Source organism: Stegostoma tigrinum, chromosome 8 (genome assembly GCF_030684315.1).
Source record: "Stegostoma tigrinum isolate sSteTig4 chromosome 8, sSteTig4.hap1, whole genome shotgun sequence".
NCBI classification, from domain to species: domain Eukaryota; kingdom Metazoa; phylum Chordata; class Chondrichthyes; order Orectolobiformes; family Stegostomatidae; genus Stegostoma; species Stegostoma tigrinum.
The window spans coordinates 40,507,600-40,527,985 of record NC_081361.1 but is presented as its reverse complement, the minus strand read 5'-3'; the positions used below and the strand labels follow the sequence as shown (position 1 = coordinate 40,527,985).

At 38.7% G+C, this 20,386-nt stretch overlaps 1 protein-coding gene across 2 annotated transcripts in view; it reads right to left on the bottom strand.

The window, feature by feature from the left end:
• The window catches only part of cdc14ab (cell division cycle 14Ab), a 115,984-nt gene that overhangs the window by 6,776 nt on the left and 88,822 nt on the right, over window positions 1–20,386 (bottom strand). Inside the window, exons 14-16 of one of the 2 annotated variants that reach the window (XM_048539165.2) lie at window positions 17,753–17,878; window positions 15,040–15,358; window positions 2,212–4,152 (exon numbers count right to left, since the gene is read on the bottom strand). In XM_048539165.2, the coding sequence (XP_048395122.1) occupies window positions 4,123–4,152; window positions 15,040–15,358; window positions 17,753–17,878 (475 nt within the window). In that variant the 3' untranslated portion in view covers window positions 2,212–4,122. Of the gene's footprint in view, window positions 1–2,211; window positions 4,153–15,039; window positions 15,359–17,752; window positions 17,879–20,386 lie in introns of those variants that run through there. The other variant, XM_048539164.2, reaches the window with a different exon arrangement.

Below are 20,386 nucleotides of genomic sequence, written 5' to 3'. Positions count from 1 at the left end.
AACTTGTCCCAAGAATCTTGTGCTTCAATAAAGTTGCCCCTCATTTTACTAAATTCCAACCAATTACAGGTTCAACCCCTCAACAAGTCCCTCTGTACCTAGCATCAGCCTCATAAACCTGCTCACAGGATTAGATGATGAATTTACAAAGTGATGATACATCCCAAAGTGGGGTACAGTTCTGGTCACTAGTACAGGAAACTAATCGACACCAGGAAAGGTGCAAAATGCATCAGTTACTGAATTACAAAAAAGTGAGATTCAGAAGAGGAACTTAAAGAAGATGGAAAGGAGATTTAATGGAGGCATTCAAGGACCATAAAAAGGTACTGACACATTAAAAGCTGTAGAAAGGTTGACCATACCTGAACTATGACCAGGAAGGCCCTGAATAATTTCAGAAGACAGATATTCAAATATAATGATTTCAAGCAAACTGTGGTTAATATTTGACATCAGGAAACCAAAAAAAAGGAAGCAATTTTAAGGTTCTGCAAATGGAGATCCTGGGGAAAAGGCACACGGAAGCAAACAGTATTCTAAACCCTGGGTCCAGCCACATAACTCAGGAGTCAATTCCAGCCTTCTATATTCCTCTACTCATAATTTGTAACTTAATTTTGACATTCCAAAATTGCATAAAATCACATCCAGGGAGGGTTTTCTTTTCTCAGGAGTCAAACTTATGACACTTCCAGCTAACGTCTTACACTTTGAAAAAAAAATTCATCAGGCCTAATCTATATGAACTGAACATTTTTGCCCTTAATCTCACTATGCTGTTGTGAACCACTTTATTTCATATTAGAAGTTCACATGTAGTATATGCATTTTCTGAACCCATCACCAAGAACATGGAAGATCTGCCGATTTACGAGGAAGTCCACTATACCCTTTCCTAGGCCTAAAACATTCACAGTATTTTCAAGACTAATTTAGTGATTTAGCCAGCTGGGACAATAGAAAGGCTGAACTAACAAATATAAAAACAGTATCTTCACTAATTTTTCAAATTTGGACTTTAGCACTCCAGTGCATTGTACTTTGAATCACATGTTTGTGTTCACAGTTTTTGATACAGTAATTTCCTAACCTCCCTTAGTTTAAGGTTGAAGTCTGTGGAAGGATCAGGAACAGACTCAGTCAAGTTACTAAAAACAAAATTAAACTGAGAAATCAAAGATTTCCATTTTGTATTTTGGCATGAAGGCATATTGGTAGGCAAAGTATAGAGGCCTTAACTGTAGCTAATCACGTAATCTTGACTTGGATGAGCATAATGTGGATACTGAATATCTGAAATGCTAAGTGCTGCAGTCTGATGTAATGAAAAACTGTTCCCTATTTCCAGCACCGATATCTTCACTTTGAGTTCAAAAATATAAACAATTTTAAAACTTTGTCTCCTAACCCTGAAGACGGTGGATTTTCAGTTCAACCTTGAACTAAACATATTCCCAAACAAAACAAAAGAAGATGATAAATCAGGCAAAAACTTCAAAAGCAGAATTGAAATATTAAGCAAAGGTATTGAGAGTTATAGGAACATGATGGTTAGATGGGGTTAACATACTATAGCATGGATCTTCCAGTCACTAGATAGACCGAGTTAGAGTCGGAGACAGAGACTTCCAATTTACTTAACATGGATAGTTACCTTGTCAACGATACGCGGATGACAACCAGTTTGAAACTCTGGGTAACAAAAACTGCCTCATCCCAATCATCTTCCTTCCCCAAACCTCTGTCATTACGTCACTACCCTACACAGCTTTTGACCATGTGATCTTACTCCTAACTCATTCACTAGCACACTGAAATGCTATTTAATATATTCCATAGTATTTCAGTGTGTTAGTCTAAAAAAAATTCTAGACTATGGCTCATCATCCTTGTCAATCATGCTCTAAAGGAGTCTGATGGAAAACCGTCTGCATTTCTGTAAACACGAAGCTTCTACTAGAAGATTAATAAAAAAAAAAGCAGTCAGTCCAATAGATCAATAATCAATTCATTCAATGGTGGAACAAGCTGGAGGGTTAATTGGCCGACTTCAGCTCGAAACAACATGGGTACTGTACTTCACTAAATTATAAATTATGCATTAGTAGTGAAATTGCTCTCCAGGCAACTGGACACAGATTGATATTTTCAGGACTGCCCATATTATACGCAGTATTAAAGAAGCAGTAAAAGCAAACACAGGACACATTTACTGAATAACTAAAATTAAAAGTTTAATTATTTGGATACAATTAAAAAAAATACTGGCCTATAGTTAGAAAGTTAAGTATAAACATTTTAAAAACCCCTTTATACACAGCATGAAAAATATATGCGCTTTTAAGCTCTATATCTTCCAGACATAACTAAGGAGGTAGAATCTCAGCTGTCTAATGTACTGTTAAAAATGTACAACCATCATTTCAAACAGCAAACATAAGTATTCTATAACAAACTTTTCACAATGATTCCTTTGACAGCTGCAATTATATTAAAATAGTTTTGATATATTGATAACACTACAAACAAGATTTTTCTCATTCATTTACAAAATATTTATTTAATACCAATATTTTAAAAATCAAAGGCTTTGCCTTACACATTCCAACTGCCATCTGGTAGGTTTAAAACTCCAGTGAATGGATTTTTAAGATTTTTCACGAGTAGTTGTCACTTTATAAAATTATGTTATTTATTTCAGAAAATTGACATTTATAGAGTAGGAATGAAAAAATATATAATGCCATTAAAACTTTCTTCTGAACTATAGTGTTCTGAAAGGGCAGATTAAAGAAAGTTACCTCTGAATTTTAATCACCATTACCTGAATGGTACTCGTACTAAAACTCTCAAATGTTAACATAGAACATTTGGAATGAACAAGGAAAGCACAATACTTTCATTTAGGATACCAAATATACATCTATCAAAGTGGAAATAATTTAAAAAATATAAAGCTGGTCTTGGAACCAAAAATAAATCTAAACTGACTGTGCTCATAAGTGTCAAATTTTACAACTCACCTTATATTAAACTCTAACTGTTCATTTACATTATTCTTGCATTTTTTTAAAAATATATTAACTGATAGTTCAAATCAGTGCCAAGTCTTGCTGTTTAATATCAAGAGTTGTAAAATCAGCCTTTAAAAATAATTGTAAATAACTATTTTTGCAATTAATATGCAGCTACATCAGTAATTTTTTTACTGTAGTATTTTATGCTCTTAGTGTGGTGCTTTCCCAGAACAAATGGACATTCACTAATTTCTGGCCAACTTATTTGGGAATATAGTTAACAATCCCCAGATTAATTTTATTTTCTGCTTGAAACCCTATCCTTTCTTCTAGTCAAATGGCTAATTACAGGGTTTGCATTACATAGCATGAAATATTTTGACCAACAGACTTCCTCACAGCCAACACCAATGTTTACGCAAGCTGATCACAGTGCTTCTCCTGGCACAACAGTCCATCTCGCAACTTAGTTACATACAGTGACAAACTGAGAGTGCAGGAAAGTATAGGTGACAGCTGAAACTGGAATTCAAACTTCTGAGTACTGAGGCTGAGTCACTAAACTTCCACTGTTAAAGCTACTAGGTTACAATTTATTATAGTACTTCTTTTGTAGCTGTATCTCTTTGCAAATGCCTCTTGCTTTAATAAACCTTTTAAATGGCTCATTGTAGAGGGTTATTATATTCAAAAGTTTAACTTCAATTCAGGATGTTAGAGTTCTTTGAAAGAACCCAAATTTATAAGGTTTTGCCTTATTTGCAGCAATTCAGCTGGATCTCCGGACGATTAAATTTTAGATGTTTTTAAATGTTAATTTAAACTCCCATAAATAAGTGAAAAGAACTAGTCATCAACAGGAATCAAAGTTTTGCATTACTTTTGATTTATCAGCTCCCAATACTTGATGCAGACTGCAGTCATGAAAGCAGTAAAATCCTTTTGAAAGTATTGCCAATGCAATACAGCAATTACTGGCCATTTACAAATCCTTAAACATTATAAGGTTGCCTAGTTTCTAGCCCAGGAAGATTAGTCTTCACTTCAGTTTCTTTGCTTTGTCAGCCACAATACTTTCCATTTTCAGCGAAGTAGTGATGCTTTAGTACTGAACGTATTCAGATTGAAGTGACTGCAAAAGAAAAATAACTTCAGCTGAGAACATTTAAAGTCACACTTACAGAGTGTTTAAAAAGGTATGATTGAATAACACAAATGAACTGTATGCTTAAAAAAATGCTGTAAGCTCTTTAAACAAACACCAAGAATGTCATCAACTCTTCTGTTTGTTCAATATCTGTCCCAGTATTAACTCTCATCCAAATTGAGGGGTAGGGGCAAGCAAATTAATCAGTCACATTATCTTGGCAGTTGAGGTGGGGGAATTAAAGTGAGAAACATTATTGCTTTTCAGTCATTGAGGAGTCACAGCAGAGCACGTTTCACTTAGATGTTGGGGAAGCAAAAAAGAAATCAGGATTGAGCTTTGATTTCCACAAAAAGAAAATGCAAATTGCTCCTTGACATCCAGTCCAAGCTTCCGTGAGTACTCTTGACAGAACCTAAAATTTTATGAAACAATAGCTTCAGCTAAGAAAGGAAATAAAAAATAACAATACAAGAGGAAAGTGGTAAACAGAATACTAATTAAATAGATCTGGTTTATTTTGTTGTATTTACTAGTTAGGAACATGCTTTATAACTACATTTAAATATGAGCAACAACTCACTGCATTTTAGTGTTTCTGAACTGTATAAATAACATGTTCATTTAATGACCGAAACTGAATATCCTCAAACAGGAACAAGTTTTGCCTCACTTTAAAATAGTTGAGGAAAAATCGACTCATGTGGTTAATCCTACAAGCGCAAGCAAATAAATTTTCATATATACCTGCATGAAAAAAAATTACATTTCTAAGATTAAGTTTTTAAAATCAAAAGTAGGGACAGGGCTGACTTTTACAGAAGTGACAATTTAAAGAGGTTGAAATCTACTGTCCCCCACTACCTCACTATTTCTGAGTTCCCACCAAGCCCAACTCCAAATATATCACAAATATTTGAACACAGACAAAAGAGCTGCACGGCTCCCTTTGGTAGGCTATTAAGTGAATTTGCAGCAGGAGAAGTTTGAGTTCAATGGCAAATGGGTGGTAAGTAGAAAGTATAAATTCAGGGATTAAATAATATACAAAAGATATTTTTGGGGTCAATCTTTAGGCATTTTTTAACACAACATCAACTAACATTTGACATAATGAGCTCAAAGTCTGACAAAAAACCCTTTATTTAGTGTATGAAGGAATATTTCTTTCTGGATTTAAATCGGTTAGCAATCTACACAGAGTATAAATAATATAGTAGTTTAATATTCAACACAGAGTTAAAAGCTCCTCCTTTGGAAATCACCAGAGTTAAATATGCTATTACTGTCGAGCAGATTAGCATGAGTGTCCAGCAGCATTCCAGACAACCATCTTCATGCGAATTAATGTTCTGCAATCACAGGCTTAGCAGAGGCTTGTTTCCTAGAAAGATATTAATCAATTCAACTTCACTATTTCTTGGTCTGGTTGTGATGAAAAGTGTTTGTATAAATACAAGTCTCTCCTTTCTTCTTTTCAATAAAATCAGTCTAATTTTGTAGTCCAAACTAAAGTCATGCAGTGCTTATTCTTCTGGCCGTCAGTCAGAATTGGCAACAATATCTCAAGCAAACAATAATAAAGTTAGAAGGACTTCACAAAGCAAATAGTTCCTTTTATTAAAGAAATGTACAGGAAAAGTTAACCTCTGAACATGTTCCAGTGATAAGCTAGAACAAAATTGTTTGCATCTGAATGGCATATAATGCTGGAGGTGAAGCTCTCAATGACATGACAGATATTTTACATCCATTCATTTTGAAAGGGAGGAAATGCAAAAACTTGAATTTTGAAAATGTTGGAAGTGTCAAGTAAGCATTCTTAGAGTGAAAGATTTCATGCCATTTGAATGAATCTAAATGAATGAAGTAATACTGTTGATGTGGTAAATCAACAATGCACTTTTGATTAGTAAAGAAAATACTAGAACACTGCGGCATATAATCTCAATACTCACTCACACAAGGTATATATACATGTGCACTTCTATATTTTTAAGACTATTTTTTCCCCATTGTGTGGGCTTTCTTTCTTCATTATTGATACAATTGTGGCTACCACAGGCTTCATCATTCTGGAAGTACCAATCTTGTTACATGGAAAGTTGAGCTGTTGTAGGCAATTTAACCAGTTGGAATAACTGCTTTAGGCCACCAGTACAAAGGGGGTTCAATACTACATGTGTAGTGTCTCCCACCCGCACCCCTCCTCTAACCAAAAAAAAGACTCTGCAGTGTGTTGATAATGTTATTTTTTAAATCGTAGTAGAGTAAGTAGAGTGATTGGTAAAATTTTTTCATTTCATTTATCTATTATTTGATATTATAGTAGGACTAAGCTAAGCTTAAAGTATAAAAATGACAGGAGATCCCAGAACTGTGTTATGCTCCTCTTGCTCAATGTGGGAGCTCAGGGATGAGGCTGATATCCCTGACTCCTACATGTGCAGGAAGTGTGTCCTGCTGCAGCTCTTGTTAGACTGCATGATGGCTTTGGAGCTGCAGATGGACTCACTTTGGAGCATCCGCGATGCTGAGCAAGTGGTGGATAGCACGTTTAGCAAATTGGTCACACTGCAGATTAGGATTGCTGAGGGGAAAAGGGAATGGGTGACCAAAAGGCAGAGAAGCAGCAGGAAGGCAGTGCAGGTGCCCCCTGCAGTCATCTCCCTCCAAAACAGGTACACCATTTTGGATACTGTTGAGGGAGATGCTCACCAGGGGAAGGCAGCAGTAGCCAGGTTCATGACACCGTGGCAGGCTCTGCTGTACCGAAATGTGGGCAAAAAGAGAGTGGGAGGGCTCTAGTTATAGGGGATTTGATTGTAAGGGGAGTAGATAGGTGGTTCTGTGGTTGAAAACGAGACTCCCGAATGGAATGTTGCCTTCCAGGTGCATGGGTCAGGGATGTCTCAGGTCGACTGCAGGACATTCTGAAGGGGGAAGGGTGAACAGCCAACTGTCATGGTGCATATAGGCCATAAACAGGATGAGGTCCAACAAGCAGAATTTAGGGAGTTAGAAGCCAAGTTACAAAGTAGGACCTCAGAAATAGTAATCTCAGTATTGCTACCAGTGCCACGTGCTAGTCAGAGTAGAAATGAAAGAATAGGCAGGATAAAATGAGTGGCTTGAGAAATGGTGCAGGAGGGAGGGATTCAGATTTTTGGGACATTGGGACCAGTTCTGGGGGAGGTGGGATTATTACAAATTGTACGGTCTACACCTGGACAGGACTGGAACCAATCTCCTAGGGGGTGCTTTAGCAAAAGCTGTTGGGGAGGGTTTAAACGAATGTGGCAGGGGGATGGGAACCAAACGAGGTGGTTTGTGGACAATTAGAAGGTAGTAACTAAAGCCTGTAAGGAACTAGATAAACGAAGTCAGTGTGACTAAGGGGAAAGAGTAGGCAGAGAACAGATGATGAACACAAAGAGACAGGTGGTCTGAGGTGCTTTTATTTTACTGAGAAAAGTGTAGTAGGTAAGGCAGATGAACTTAGGGCTTGGATTAGCACCTGCGAGTATAATGTTATGGCTATTACTGAGACTTGGTTGAGGGAAGGGCAAGATTGGCAACTAAATATCCCAGGAAAAAGATGCTTCAGGTGGGATAAAGAGGGAGGATAAAAAGAGGGATGTAAAAGGGGTGGAGGAGTTGCATTACTGGTCAAAGAGGATATCATAGCTGTGCAGGAGGGCGGCACTGTGGAGAGCTCGAGCAGTGGGGCAACACAGGCAGAACTCAAAAATAGGATTTTGTTGGGGCTGTACTACAGGCCTCCCAACAGCAAGCGTGAGATAGAGGTACAAATATGTAGACAGATTATGGGAAGATGTAGGAGCAACAGGATGGTGGTAATGGGAGATTTTAATTTTCCCAACGTTGACTGGGATTCGTTTAGTGTTAGGGGAGTTTAATGTTTAGAAGGAGCAGAATTTTTAAGGAGCATCCATGTGAGGCTAGCAAAGAGGGAAAAAGGATGCATGCATTAGGTCTAGGTGACTGAAAACAGATGAAGCTTTGGAAGAATATCAGGAAAGTAGGACAAATCTGAAACAAGGAATTAAGAGGGCTAATAGGGGTCATGTAATATTTTTAGCAAACAGGGTTAAGGAAAATCCCAAAGTCTTTTATTTGTACATAAGGAGCAAGAGGGTAACCAGAGAAAAGGTTGGCCCACTCAAGGAAAAAGAACATAGAGCATAGAACAATACAGCGCAGTACAGGCCCTTTGGCCCTCAATGTTGCGCCGATCGGTGAACTAATCTAAGCCCATCTCCCTACACTATCCCATCATCATCCATATGCTTATCCAAGGACTGTTTAAATGCCCCTAATGTGGCTGAGTTAACTAACTGGCAGGCAGAGCATTCCACGCCCTTACCACTCTGAGTAAAGAACCTGCCTCTGACATCTGTCTTAAATCTATCACACCTCAATTTGTAGCTATGGTCCCCTCGTACAAGCCGATGTCATCATCCTAGGAAAAAGACTCTCACCGTCCACCCTATCTAATCCTCTGTTCATCTTGTATGTCTCCATTAAATCCCCTCTTAGCCTTCTTCTCTCCAATGAGAACAGACCCAAGTCCCTCAGCCTTTCCTCATAGGGCCTTCGCTCCATACCAGGCAACATACTGGTAAATCTCCTCTACACCTTTTCCAATGCTTCCACATCCTTCCTGTAATGGGGCAACCAGAACCGTAGGTAATATTCCAAGTGAGGCCGCACTAGCGTTTTGTACAGTTGCAGCATGACATCACGGCTCCGGAACTCAATCCCTCTACCAATAAAACCTAACACACCGTATGCCTTCTTAACAGCACTATCAACCTGGGTAGCAACTTTCAGGAATCTATGTACATGGACACCAAGTTCCCTCTGCACATCCACACTACCAAGAATCTTTCCATTGACCCAGTATTCTGTCTTCATATTATTCTTCCCAAAGTGAATCACCTCCCATTTATCTGCATTGAACTCCATTTGCCACCTTTCAGCCCAATTCTGCAGTTTATCCAAATCTCCCTGCAACCTGCAACATTGTTCCACACTGTCCACCACTCCGCCAACTTTAGTGTCATCTGCAAACTGACTAACCCATCCACCTATGTCTGCGTCCAAGTCATTTATAAAGATGACAAACAGCTGCAGTCCCAAAACAGATCCTTCTGGCACACCACTAGTAACCGGACTCCAGGCTGAATATTTTCCATCAACCACCACTCGTTGCCTTCTTACAGAAAGCCAGTTTCTAATCCAAACTGCTAAGTCTCCCTCAAACCCATGCCTCTGCATTTTCTCCAATAGCCTATCATGTGGAACCTTATCAAAGGATTTACTGAAATCCACATACACTACGTCAACTGCCCTACCCTCATCCACATACTTGGTCACCTTCTCAAAATAAATCAATAAAATTTGTGAGACATGACCTGCCCTTGATGAAGAAGGGAAGTTACGTGAGGAGTCAGAGAAAATGAGTGAGATTCTTAAATGAGTACTTCACATTGGCATTCACTGAGGAGAGGGACATGATGGATGTTGAGGTTAGGAATAGATGTTTGATTAGTCTCGGTCAAGTCAGCATGGGGAGGAGAAAAAGTGTTGGTTATTCTACAAGGCATTAGCATGGACAAGTCCCCAGGTCTGGATGGGATCTATCCCAGGTTGCTGAGGGAAGCAAGAGGAAATAGCTGGGGCTTCAACAGATATCTTTGCAGCATCCTTGAGCATGGGTGAGGTCCCAAAGGACTGGAGACTTGCTAATGTTGTCCCTTTGTTTAAGAAGGGTAGCAAGGATAAGGCAATTATAGACAGGTAAGCCTGACATCAGTGGTGGGGAAGCTGCTGGAGAAGACACTGAGGGATAGCATCTACTTACATTTGGAAGAAAACAGGCTTACTAGCGATAGGCAGCATGGTTTTGTGCAGGGAAGGTCATGTCTTACCAACTTGATAGAATTCTTTGAGGAAGTGACAAAGTTGATAGATGAGGAAAGGGCTGTAGATGTCGTATACATGGACTTCAGTAAGGCGTTTGATAAGGTTCCCTCTGGTAGGCAGGTGGAGAAAGTGAAGTCACATGGGGTCCAGGGTGTACTAGCTAGATGGATAAGAGAACTGGCTGAGCAACAGGAGACAGTTGTAGTGGAGGGGAATTTCTCAAAATGGAGAACTAAGACCAGTGGTGTTCCACAGAGATCTGTGTTGGGACCACTGTCGTTTGTGATATACATAAAATGATCTGGAGGAAGGTACAGATGGTCTGATTAGCAAGTTTGCAGATGACACTAAGATTGGTGGAGTAGCAGATAGTGAAGGGGACTGTCGGAGAATGCAGAATATAGATAGATTGGAGAGTTGGGCGGAGAAATGGCAGATGGAGTTCAATCTAGGCAAATGAGAGGTGATGCATTTTGGAAGATCCAATTCAAGAGCAAAATATACGGTAAATGGAGAAGCCCTGGTGAAAATTGATGCAGAGAGATCTGGGTGTTCAGGTCCATTGTACCCTTAAGATGGCAATGCAGGTCGATAGAGTTGTCAAGGCGGCATATGGCATGCTTTCATTCATCAGACGGGGCACTGAGTACAAGAGTTGGCAGGTCATGTTACAGTTGTATAGGACTTTGGTTCAAACACATTTTGAATACTACGTACAGTTCTGTTCGCCACATTACCAAAAGGATGTGGATGCTTTGGAGCGGGTGCAGAGGAGGTTCACCAGGTTGTTGCCTTATTTGGACGGCACTAGCTATGAAGAGAGGTTGAGTAGATTACGATTATTTACATTAGAAAGACAGAAGTTGACGGGGGACCTGATTGAGGTCTACAAAATCATGAGAGGTACAGACAGAGTGGATAGCAGGAAGCTTCCCCCACCGCTGCCTCCCAACCCCCACCCAGAGTGGGGGACTCAATTACAAGGGGTCACAATTTCAAGGTGAGAGGGGAAAAGTTTAAGGGAGATATGCACAGAAAGCTCTCTACGCAGAGGGTGGTGGGTGCCTGGAACGTGTTGCCGGTGGAGGTGGTAGAGGCAGGCACAATACCATCATTCTAGATGTATCTAGACAGATACATGAACATGCAGGGAGCAGAGGGATACAGATCCTTGGAAAATAGACGACAGGTTTAGATCAAGGATCTGGATCAGCGCAGGCTTGGAGGGCTGAAGGGCCTGTTCCTGTGCTGTAATTTTCTTGGTTCTTTGTTCCAAGTCATAGCATCCTATAGGGTTGGTAATTGCAAAAGGCAAACCATGATTGCAAATGTATGGTTCCAGGTTTGTGTGTTTTACTATTTAAATTTTCTCATTTTAAGAATGACAATTTAACTGCAGAAAATGGAATAAATACAGTTAAAGAAAAATTAATGTCTGCAACATTTTAAAAAGTTGGGGTCAAATTGATTTAATAGGTAAGCACTGAGAAAGACAAGATCATAAACGGCAGGTGGGCTTACTTAGCTAAAGAACTGGAAATAATGAGGTCTGCAATCCTAGCAGTAATTGCAGTCCAAAAATGTTCGTGTTTTGGGAGGCAGAGCTAAATTAGTTTAAAAGCATACAGAAAACCCTGAAGAGTTATACAACCCATTTATTTAATCAGATCACAGAAATAACTGTACGCCAGAGATAATTAACCTGAAGGTTGGTTCGAGGACATTCCAGGGCAGGGTGTCATTCTTGAGATAGGAGGCACTTAGGAGCATTCTCCGGTTTCAAATAATTGGGTTGTTTGCAAAGAGTTATGTGCATTTTAGAACTACCCTGAGGAACTCCTGCAGAGATGGCTGACATCCAAACAACCATCTTTCTTTGTGCTAGGTATGACTCCGACCAGTGGAGAGTTTCTTTGATTCCCATTGACTCCAGATTTGTCTGGGCTCCTCTGTGCCACATTCAGTCAAATGCAGCCATGATGCCACAGGCTGTAATCAAGTCCTGAGCAGAGTGGCTCTGGTGGAACCCAAAATAGGTGTCTGTGAGCAGGTTATTGCTGAACCAGAGCAATTCTCCACATTGGTGTGCAGATGCCAGTGTTGTAGTTGTATTGGAGCAACTTGACCGGGCTGTGGCACGTTCTGGAGCACAAGTCTTCAGTATTAATGCCAGACTGTGGAAGAACTCTCACACGACGATCACAACTCCATTGATATTCTCAACCTTTTACTTTCATTATCTGCTTTAGTTCATTTCCCAGCAGTGGTTAGATCTTTGGTTGGGCCAGAGTTTTACACAAACTAAAATTCTCTAATCATTAGGATTCTGCTCATGTCTCATATGTTAATAAATTAAAATCTTCCATTATTGTACATCATAATCTGCGCTGTACCAGCAAAGATTAGATCCAAATTATTTTCATATTTAATTTCCTCCTATTAGGTACCATCCATGTAAGTCAGCATTAGTCCTCCGTTGCTAAATTTGTGTGGAACCTGATATAATATTGTTTTAAATTAGGCTGATCAGTACCTCATGGGCTTTATGTCCTACAACTAGTTAAAAACCCCTGAATGCAATCAGCATTTTAAAAGTAAAAAAGTTTTATGAAACCATTGTGCTGCCTTTATTGTTGTGCAAACCTGTAGCCCAAAACGTCTCTGCTTTGAGTTACCATTCTTCTTTATTTCTTTTAAAACCAAAATGCATAATTTTAAACTTACTGATGTTTAATTTTCACCATAATTTTCAATGCAATTTCAATTTATCAGAATTCCAGCATGGTACATATTCAATGCACAGATCTACATGAGAATCTGCATGCTCCCCCTCTGCCACTACCAGAAAAATAACAGAATTAAGACAAATTATTAGCAGCATGTGAAACAGACCTTGGTCAATGGTTTCAGTTGGAATGTTGGTCACTGTAGGTCAGGCTACTGATGATTTCATGTTACCATAGGTACCTAGCCACAATCTGCTGAATTCCATGCACACATAACAGCTATAATTGGAGATTTACCCTTGTGTACTCCAGTAGAGTCTGGTTTGCATTAAGGGACTTATGAACTAATGTAAAAGATCACAGATTATCCAGAATAAAATGGTCCTAGGCACAAGTCACACCTAAACTTCAATGATGGTTCGTAATGTTACATTTAGTACTACCTAGGCTAACCCTTATGCCAAACTCATGGAACCTTTTGAATTGGCTAAAATAGTAGTTGTCCCAAAATCAAAACTTGAATAGCAATAGCACTTCCCATCACACTAGCTTGTTCCAAATCTTCCATGTGTAACGGTTGTAATGCATGAAAAGCAAAGTACAAGTAACAAATAACATCCTTAAAAGCCCAGTAAAATTTTCTGAAAAACAAGTATGATAAATTGTGATAAGTGAAATTTTGCTTCTAATGAAAACATATTCTGCTGCTCATAATGGTAATAGAAAAGACAAACTAGGATGTCAAGTTATAAGCTTCGTACACAGTGGTAACCACTGAACACATAACTACTCTAAAGGTTGAATGCTTAAAATGTATGAATGCTGCTTTGGTCTTTTTTAAAGTAAGACAGACATAAATGGGATTTAAAACAAGAAACGTGATTCAGAATGTGAAATTATTTCAAACATCTACATGACTTTTTAAGCACATAGTCAACAATTGATGACCCATTAACCACTTGGAATATTCTTCATTTTACAGATAGCATCACCTACTGACCACTCTATATATTTGCAGTGTATACACAGGAAGTGAGTTGAAGACAATCACAAACTTTGGAAATTTAAGACTGTTAAAATAGTCAGAGTTTGAAATGACAATCCAAGATTTGATTATTGCCGATGGGAATCATGATTCTGAACACTGTGTAATCTACTTTCTTTCAGTCAGGACTACATTTGTAGAAGATAACAAAGTGTGAAGCTGGATGAACACAACAGGCCAAGCAGCATCTCAGGAGCACAAAATCTGACGTTTCCGGCCTAGACCCTTCATCTAGGCCTGAAATGTCAGCTTTTGTGCTCCCGAGATGCTGCTCGGCTTGCTGTGTTCATCCAGCTTCACACTTTGTTATCTTGGATTCTCCAGCATCTGCAGTTCCCATTATCACTGATACATTTGTAGAAGATAGTTTTGCAAATTAAAAAAAAGCAAGGTATTTCTCTCCTTAAATTGTGCAGGATCTCTGCAAGACCTTTTGCATCTAGTTCATACAGTTAGGCGGTCAAGCTTGATCTTGAATCGGCAAAAATAAACAGCTTCTCAAAGCAGAAGTACAACACAAATTCTCAGGTTTAAGTGTTCTGCCTGGCTGCCCACTGCTACCTAGAGTTTGCTGTGTTTTAGGAAAGAAGCATAACTTAATTTCTTTCTTACTAAAACTGCAGTGGTGAGATAGTGAAGTAAAATTATTAAATTATTGCTCTTAACATTCCCCTCATTAATTTGTCCATGTTTTCAAAGGAACAAATTCTTGACTGAGGTGCATTTAGATATGTTTTAGGAGTTATATGATTAGTTAACCCCAAATGATGAGCGTTAGCTGGCTATTTACTTGACAGACAAGTGTAGGATAAACTCAGGAGGTTTGGCGGAACCCGTGGAGAAACAGTATTAATGTTTCAAGTCCAACCGGACTTCTCCGAAATTAGTCAAACTTTTGAGTTCTGCTAAGTTTGTCCACTGCTTTGACTGAGGTCAGTTAACCCATTACATGTCTATGATTTGTGACAAGCATATTGCTTAATAAATTCTAACGTAAGCAATTTTTATTCTTAACACAATTATATTTGATAAAGGCATCACTGATATTGCTCTTTCATGTACAAGATCCCATTCTATTTCAAACAGCAAAACTATAAACAATTTTTAAAAATAAAAAACAACAGCTCAAAGTGTAGCAACATGTAAACTTACGGGGTGTGAACGGCTTAGGTATCGCATGGTGGCAGGGCCGAGACCACTGCAGGTGGATCTACAGCTGTAATCATCCTTCAGGCCGGTACAATTATTGATGGGGATATTGCAGGTAGTGCCACTGTTGCTTTTGCCATGGTAGTTGTTGTTCAGTTCATGATAATATCTCGCAGGAAGCTGCGAACTGTTATACAGCTGGTTGGAGGGATAACCAGATGTAAAACTTGTCCTAGGAGATGATGTCATAGCGTTCTCAGTTTCATCAGGGGCAGCATAAAGATTTCCTAGTGAACTGCCTAGCCTGGAGTTTATGGAGAAGCTAAATGGAAACAGACAATGGGGAAACAGGACATAATGCACATGGGCAAAAAAATGAAACAAAAAGAAAAAACGCTGTACATATGGAAATCATTTTAATATACTTTGCATGTTAAAAGTGGCTTCATTAAATCTATTCACCACACTTTAAACTTGTAATAATTAAGTTCAACTGCATACATGAGCTCACTTATGTACATTTTTAAAAAGATTAAATCTACCATTTAACTGTCATATTATGACAAAACTAGAAATGTGGTTTCTAGGAAAAGACAATAGTAGTCATACATGCAACTTTCATGAGCAAAGGGAAAAAACAGAAGCAGGAAATTTAAAAAGAAACCCTAAAGTAATTTGGATTTATTTCTCGCAATTTTCCTCAATACTCATCAAAAAGATGCATTCATTCCAGAGTTTAGTACAGCAAGAGTCTACATATTGTGAGCTGATGAACAACTCACTTGCTGCTACTGGTCCTGGAAAAACCCAGGGCACCATAAAGAGCTGATCAATTTGAGGATTACTGATGAAAGCCAAAATCAAGTAGACTGAAGCAAGGAACTGAATAAAGTAACATTAAGCTTACTCAACGCAATTCAAACAAAAAAAAACAAAGAAGCAGACATTAGTTACCTTTGTAAACATGAAACCTCTTAAATGGTAAAACTGACATCACAAAAAAGTGTTGAGAAAGATCAAGACGCGGGTTCATAAACATTCACAATTAAACTGCTACTGAGAATGATGGGGATAAATAAGCTAACAATATGACTAATTCTAGAATATAAAATGTGAGGCTGGATGAACACAGCAGGCCAAGCAGCATCTCAGGAGCACAAAAGCTGACGTTTCGGGCCTAGACCCTTCATCAGACCTCTCTGATGAAGGGTCTAGGCCCGAAACGTCAGCTTTTGTGCTCCTGAGATGCTGCTTGGCCTGCTGTGTTCATCCAGCCTCACATTTTATTATCTTGGATTCTCCAGCATCTGCAGTTCCCATTATCTCTGACTAATTCTAGAAGTTTTTTTCCCTCTAAGTGGTGAGTGGGCAGGATGACTGAAAAAGAAAAGTCAAATCACCGAATGTTTCCGCAGGGACAGTGCCAATAAGTGATCTTCCCCATTCTATCTGGCCAATTCTCTTGCAAATAGAAGAACAATGCTCTCCCATCAAAGATGTTCAACAAACCTAATCTTATTTGTGCACAATTTTGTATTGTAATATATACAAATCTTGCAGCACAATGAAAGTAACCATTTGATAAGTGCTGAGATGTTGAGAAGCAAAAATAAGCTGCCAATGTAAACAGACTTCAAAATTAGGTTTCGACAACAACAAATGAAACGGTCGGGTTAATTGAAAACTCTACTGTAAACTATGCTAGCCAAAGTAGATGCTGGTGTTTTAAATTTACCCATTTTCTTTCATCCATTTTAATTTTCAGCTGAAATCTAGTCACACAGGAACATCCAGTAGTGAGGAACAATGTTGATGCAGTCTCACTAGTGTACACCGATGCCAGTTTACTACTTGGAATGATTGCAACTTAAGTATAGAGTTACTGGATAGTTTCAGGAGCAGTAGTTCTGGCTTGTGAATTTATTTCTCCCACCTTCTATTCAAACCCAGCAATGTAGGTATAAGGTTGCATCCAGCCAATACATCCATCATTGGATAGACCACAAATACAGGGGATGGAATCTGATTAACTTCCTCCTCCACTTGTCTCATCTGTATGTAGTATATCCTTCAGCTTAGAACTCAATGCAACACCAATATTCCACAGTAATAAAGTATTCAAGTTACTGAAATACTTCTGAAGTGTACTCGAGCAGAGTTGAATGTTAGAAATCAAACATTAATTTTTCAGGTCAATAATCATGGACAGAAAGGAAATGTAATTGTATTTAATTTACGGGAAGAAATAATGGTTTTAGTTTCTCTACTATGATTAAAAGTCGAAGGTTTTGGAGTAGATTTGTAGCTCAGGCTGTGGGTGTTGAGGTTGGTTGGCTGGCTCTCCGAGCTGGTTTGTTGTTCTGCAGATGGTTCATTACCCTGCTAAGTAACATCATCAGTGCAACCTCAGATGAAGTGCCGGTGCGTTTACTCCACCAAGAAAGCCATCAATAAACACACAGAACTCGACCCCATATACACTCCACTATGAAGGAAAACCGGAAGTGAGGCAATCCAGCTCGATGGACTCCTGAGTTTAAAAACCAGGCAGGAAAACACACCAGCACTTCATTGCATGCACTGATGATGTTACCCAGCAGGGTAATGAAACGTCTGTGAGAAACCACTCGGCGCGCCAACCAACCTCAATGATTAAAAAAGTTTTAAGCAGTATATTTTAAAAAGAAAAGTAAGAAACTATGATCAAAAATGTCACCTTTTTATATTACTGTTCACGGATATGGGGCTTCTGCTAATTCTTCTCGCACATGGATAATTCATTGAGATCTTTGAAGATTTCAGAGGTGACATTGATCCTTGGCTAGTACTTGAAGAATTCACTCTGTTAAAACATAGCCACAAAATTAAACATCTTATCACTATATCTGAGTACTGAGGGGAAAATGTTTGCTGCATTATTCTAAAGTTAAACTTCAAGATGGTATATACAGTCTTTACAAAGTAACCATTATAAGAATAAAAAAGTTAAAATCCTAATGTTTAGGATGATTCATACGATCTTTATATTAAGTAACTACAACAAGAACAAAATAATAAAGTTTTTTGAGTGAGATTGTTACATTAGTTGATTATTTTCAAATGTTCTAACAATACAGTAATAAGAGCCAATCTGTTGAACGACACATGGAATTTTCAAATTTCTAATCTGAGCTTGAGGTAAAGTGAATAAAACTATTAAAACGCAGTTGAGTTAATAGCTTATTATATGGTTTATTTTTAAACTGAAAACTATAAAGATCAGAAAATATCCATTGATTATCTGGTAATGATCAACTTGCTTTTTGTAGTATTTTGCAGTGTCTAAATTGGCTGTCAAAGTTTCTAACAATAGAACAGCAACTACAGAACTTGAGAACATGCTGAGGTGTAAAGGACTTTTAAATAAATGGAAGTTCTTTCTATGCAGTATCTGGGCTATTATATAAACATACAGCAAACTTTTTATTAAGCAGCACCTATGGGACCAGGAACTTGCCAGTTGATCAAATATTCCAGATAACCAAAAGGTCCACATGGTCAATGTAAAAACATACACCAAGTAATAGAAATGTAATGCAGGGGGTATATACATCATTGTTATACTTCATTCACAGCATAAATCACAAATAATAATGCAAATTTGCCTTAAAGAAAAACTTACCGGCACAGACCATCTCACTCGCACCTGCAAAAGACTTACTCAGGACATCACGGTCGATCACGGTATTTGAGGAGAAATGGACTCAAAATTGAATCAACTATTGGATATTTCATATGGCCATTCAAGTGAACAACAAGCATATTTATAATGAGGTAAATAAATCAAAACTATAATAATTGGACAGAATAATCTTCCTGGTATTTGAGGAATATAATTTTTGCCAGTCTTTCAAAGATATTGGTTCATAAAGTGCCAGTTAAGACAGTTTGCTGTATATCTAGATATAGAAATTAGTCAAAACAAATACATTGCAAAAAGCACAGTGGATTATTGATTCATTTGTAAGGCATAAAAATCTCTCAGCAACGGTCCAAGGCAGCCAACCATTACCTTCTCAGGACAGTTTACGTAAAGACAACTAATGCAGCCTTGCCAGCTTCACTCCCATCCCCACAAAACACATCTTAAAAAAGAAATCATCAATGGGTTTACAAATTCATGCCTGAACAGTTCTGGCAGCCAGGATGAACACATCTGCAGAAATGCCACTGATTGATTGGCCTGAGTGCTGGCTTTTGGAGTTTGAGTGTTGGTGGGAGGGACAGCAGTGCATCTGAGAGACTAGAAGTTACATGGGCAGCACATTTTTAGATTTGGTCATCCCACAGCTCAAGGCCATGTGGAGAAGGAATGGGTGATCAGTTAGAAGGAGAATGGCAGGCAGATAGGCAGGAAAGCCCCCAAGTACCTCTTACTCAAGTATAGATTTTGTGTTGAAAAATGTAGTGAGTCTGAGGAATGCAACTAGAGGCTAATTGCACAACTGGGGAGCAGAAGCAGAAGGAAAACAATAGTGATAAGAGATTCAGTAGCGATAGGTACAGACAAGCGCTTCTGCGGCCACAGTTGTGACTTTAGGATGTTATGTTGTCTCCCTGGGTCTAGAGAGTCAAGGCTACAGGACAAACATCCTGAGATCAGAGTTCACATTCTGACCAATAGCAGAGGTAAAATGAGGGAGGTGGTCCTACATCATGAATTTAGGGAGTGAGGTAGATTGAAAAGCAAAGGGTGCCGATGTGCTAGTGAGCACAGAAACAGGTGGATAGACGGGACGAATGTGTGGCTTGAAGAGCTAGAGAAGGGGAAGGGCTTTAAATTGCTGAATCATTGGGTCAGCTTATGGGGAAGATAGGTCCAGTAGAAGTCCAATGGATTGTATCTGAACTGGAACAGGACGGACATTCTGGAGGAAATTTGATGTTGCAGTTGGTGGGGGTTTAAACTAACAAATGGAGTGAAGGTGCAGGACGGTAGGATGCACAAATAAGTATAGGAAAAGGAATCAAATTAAAATCAGATCACATCAAAATCATTCTAGAAGGCACAGCAAATACAGCCAAGTTAAAAGCACAAGTAAGCATGGCAGGGCTGGATGGCATTTATTTTAATGCAAGAGCCTCATAAGTAGGAGATGAGTTGAGGGTGTTGAGGAAAGCAGGGGGATGTGACACAATTGCTATCACAGATCTAATTGAGGGAGGGAAAAGACTGGCAGCCCAATATTCTGCAGTATAGGATCTTTTGACATGGTAGGTGGGAGGTATTATAAAAGAACTGGGATAAAAAAAAGGGGCAATCTCTTTGCTGGGAGTATACAATTGACTCCCTAAAAACTGTTAAAGAGCA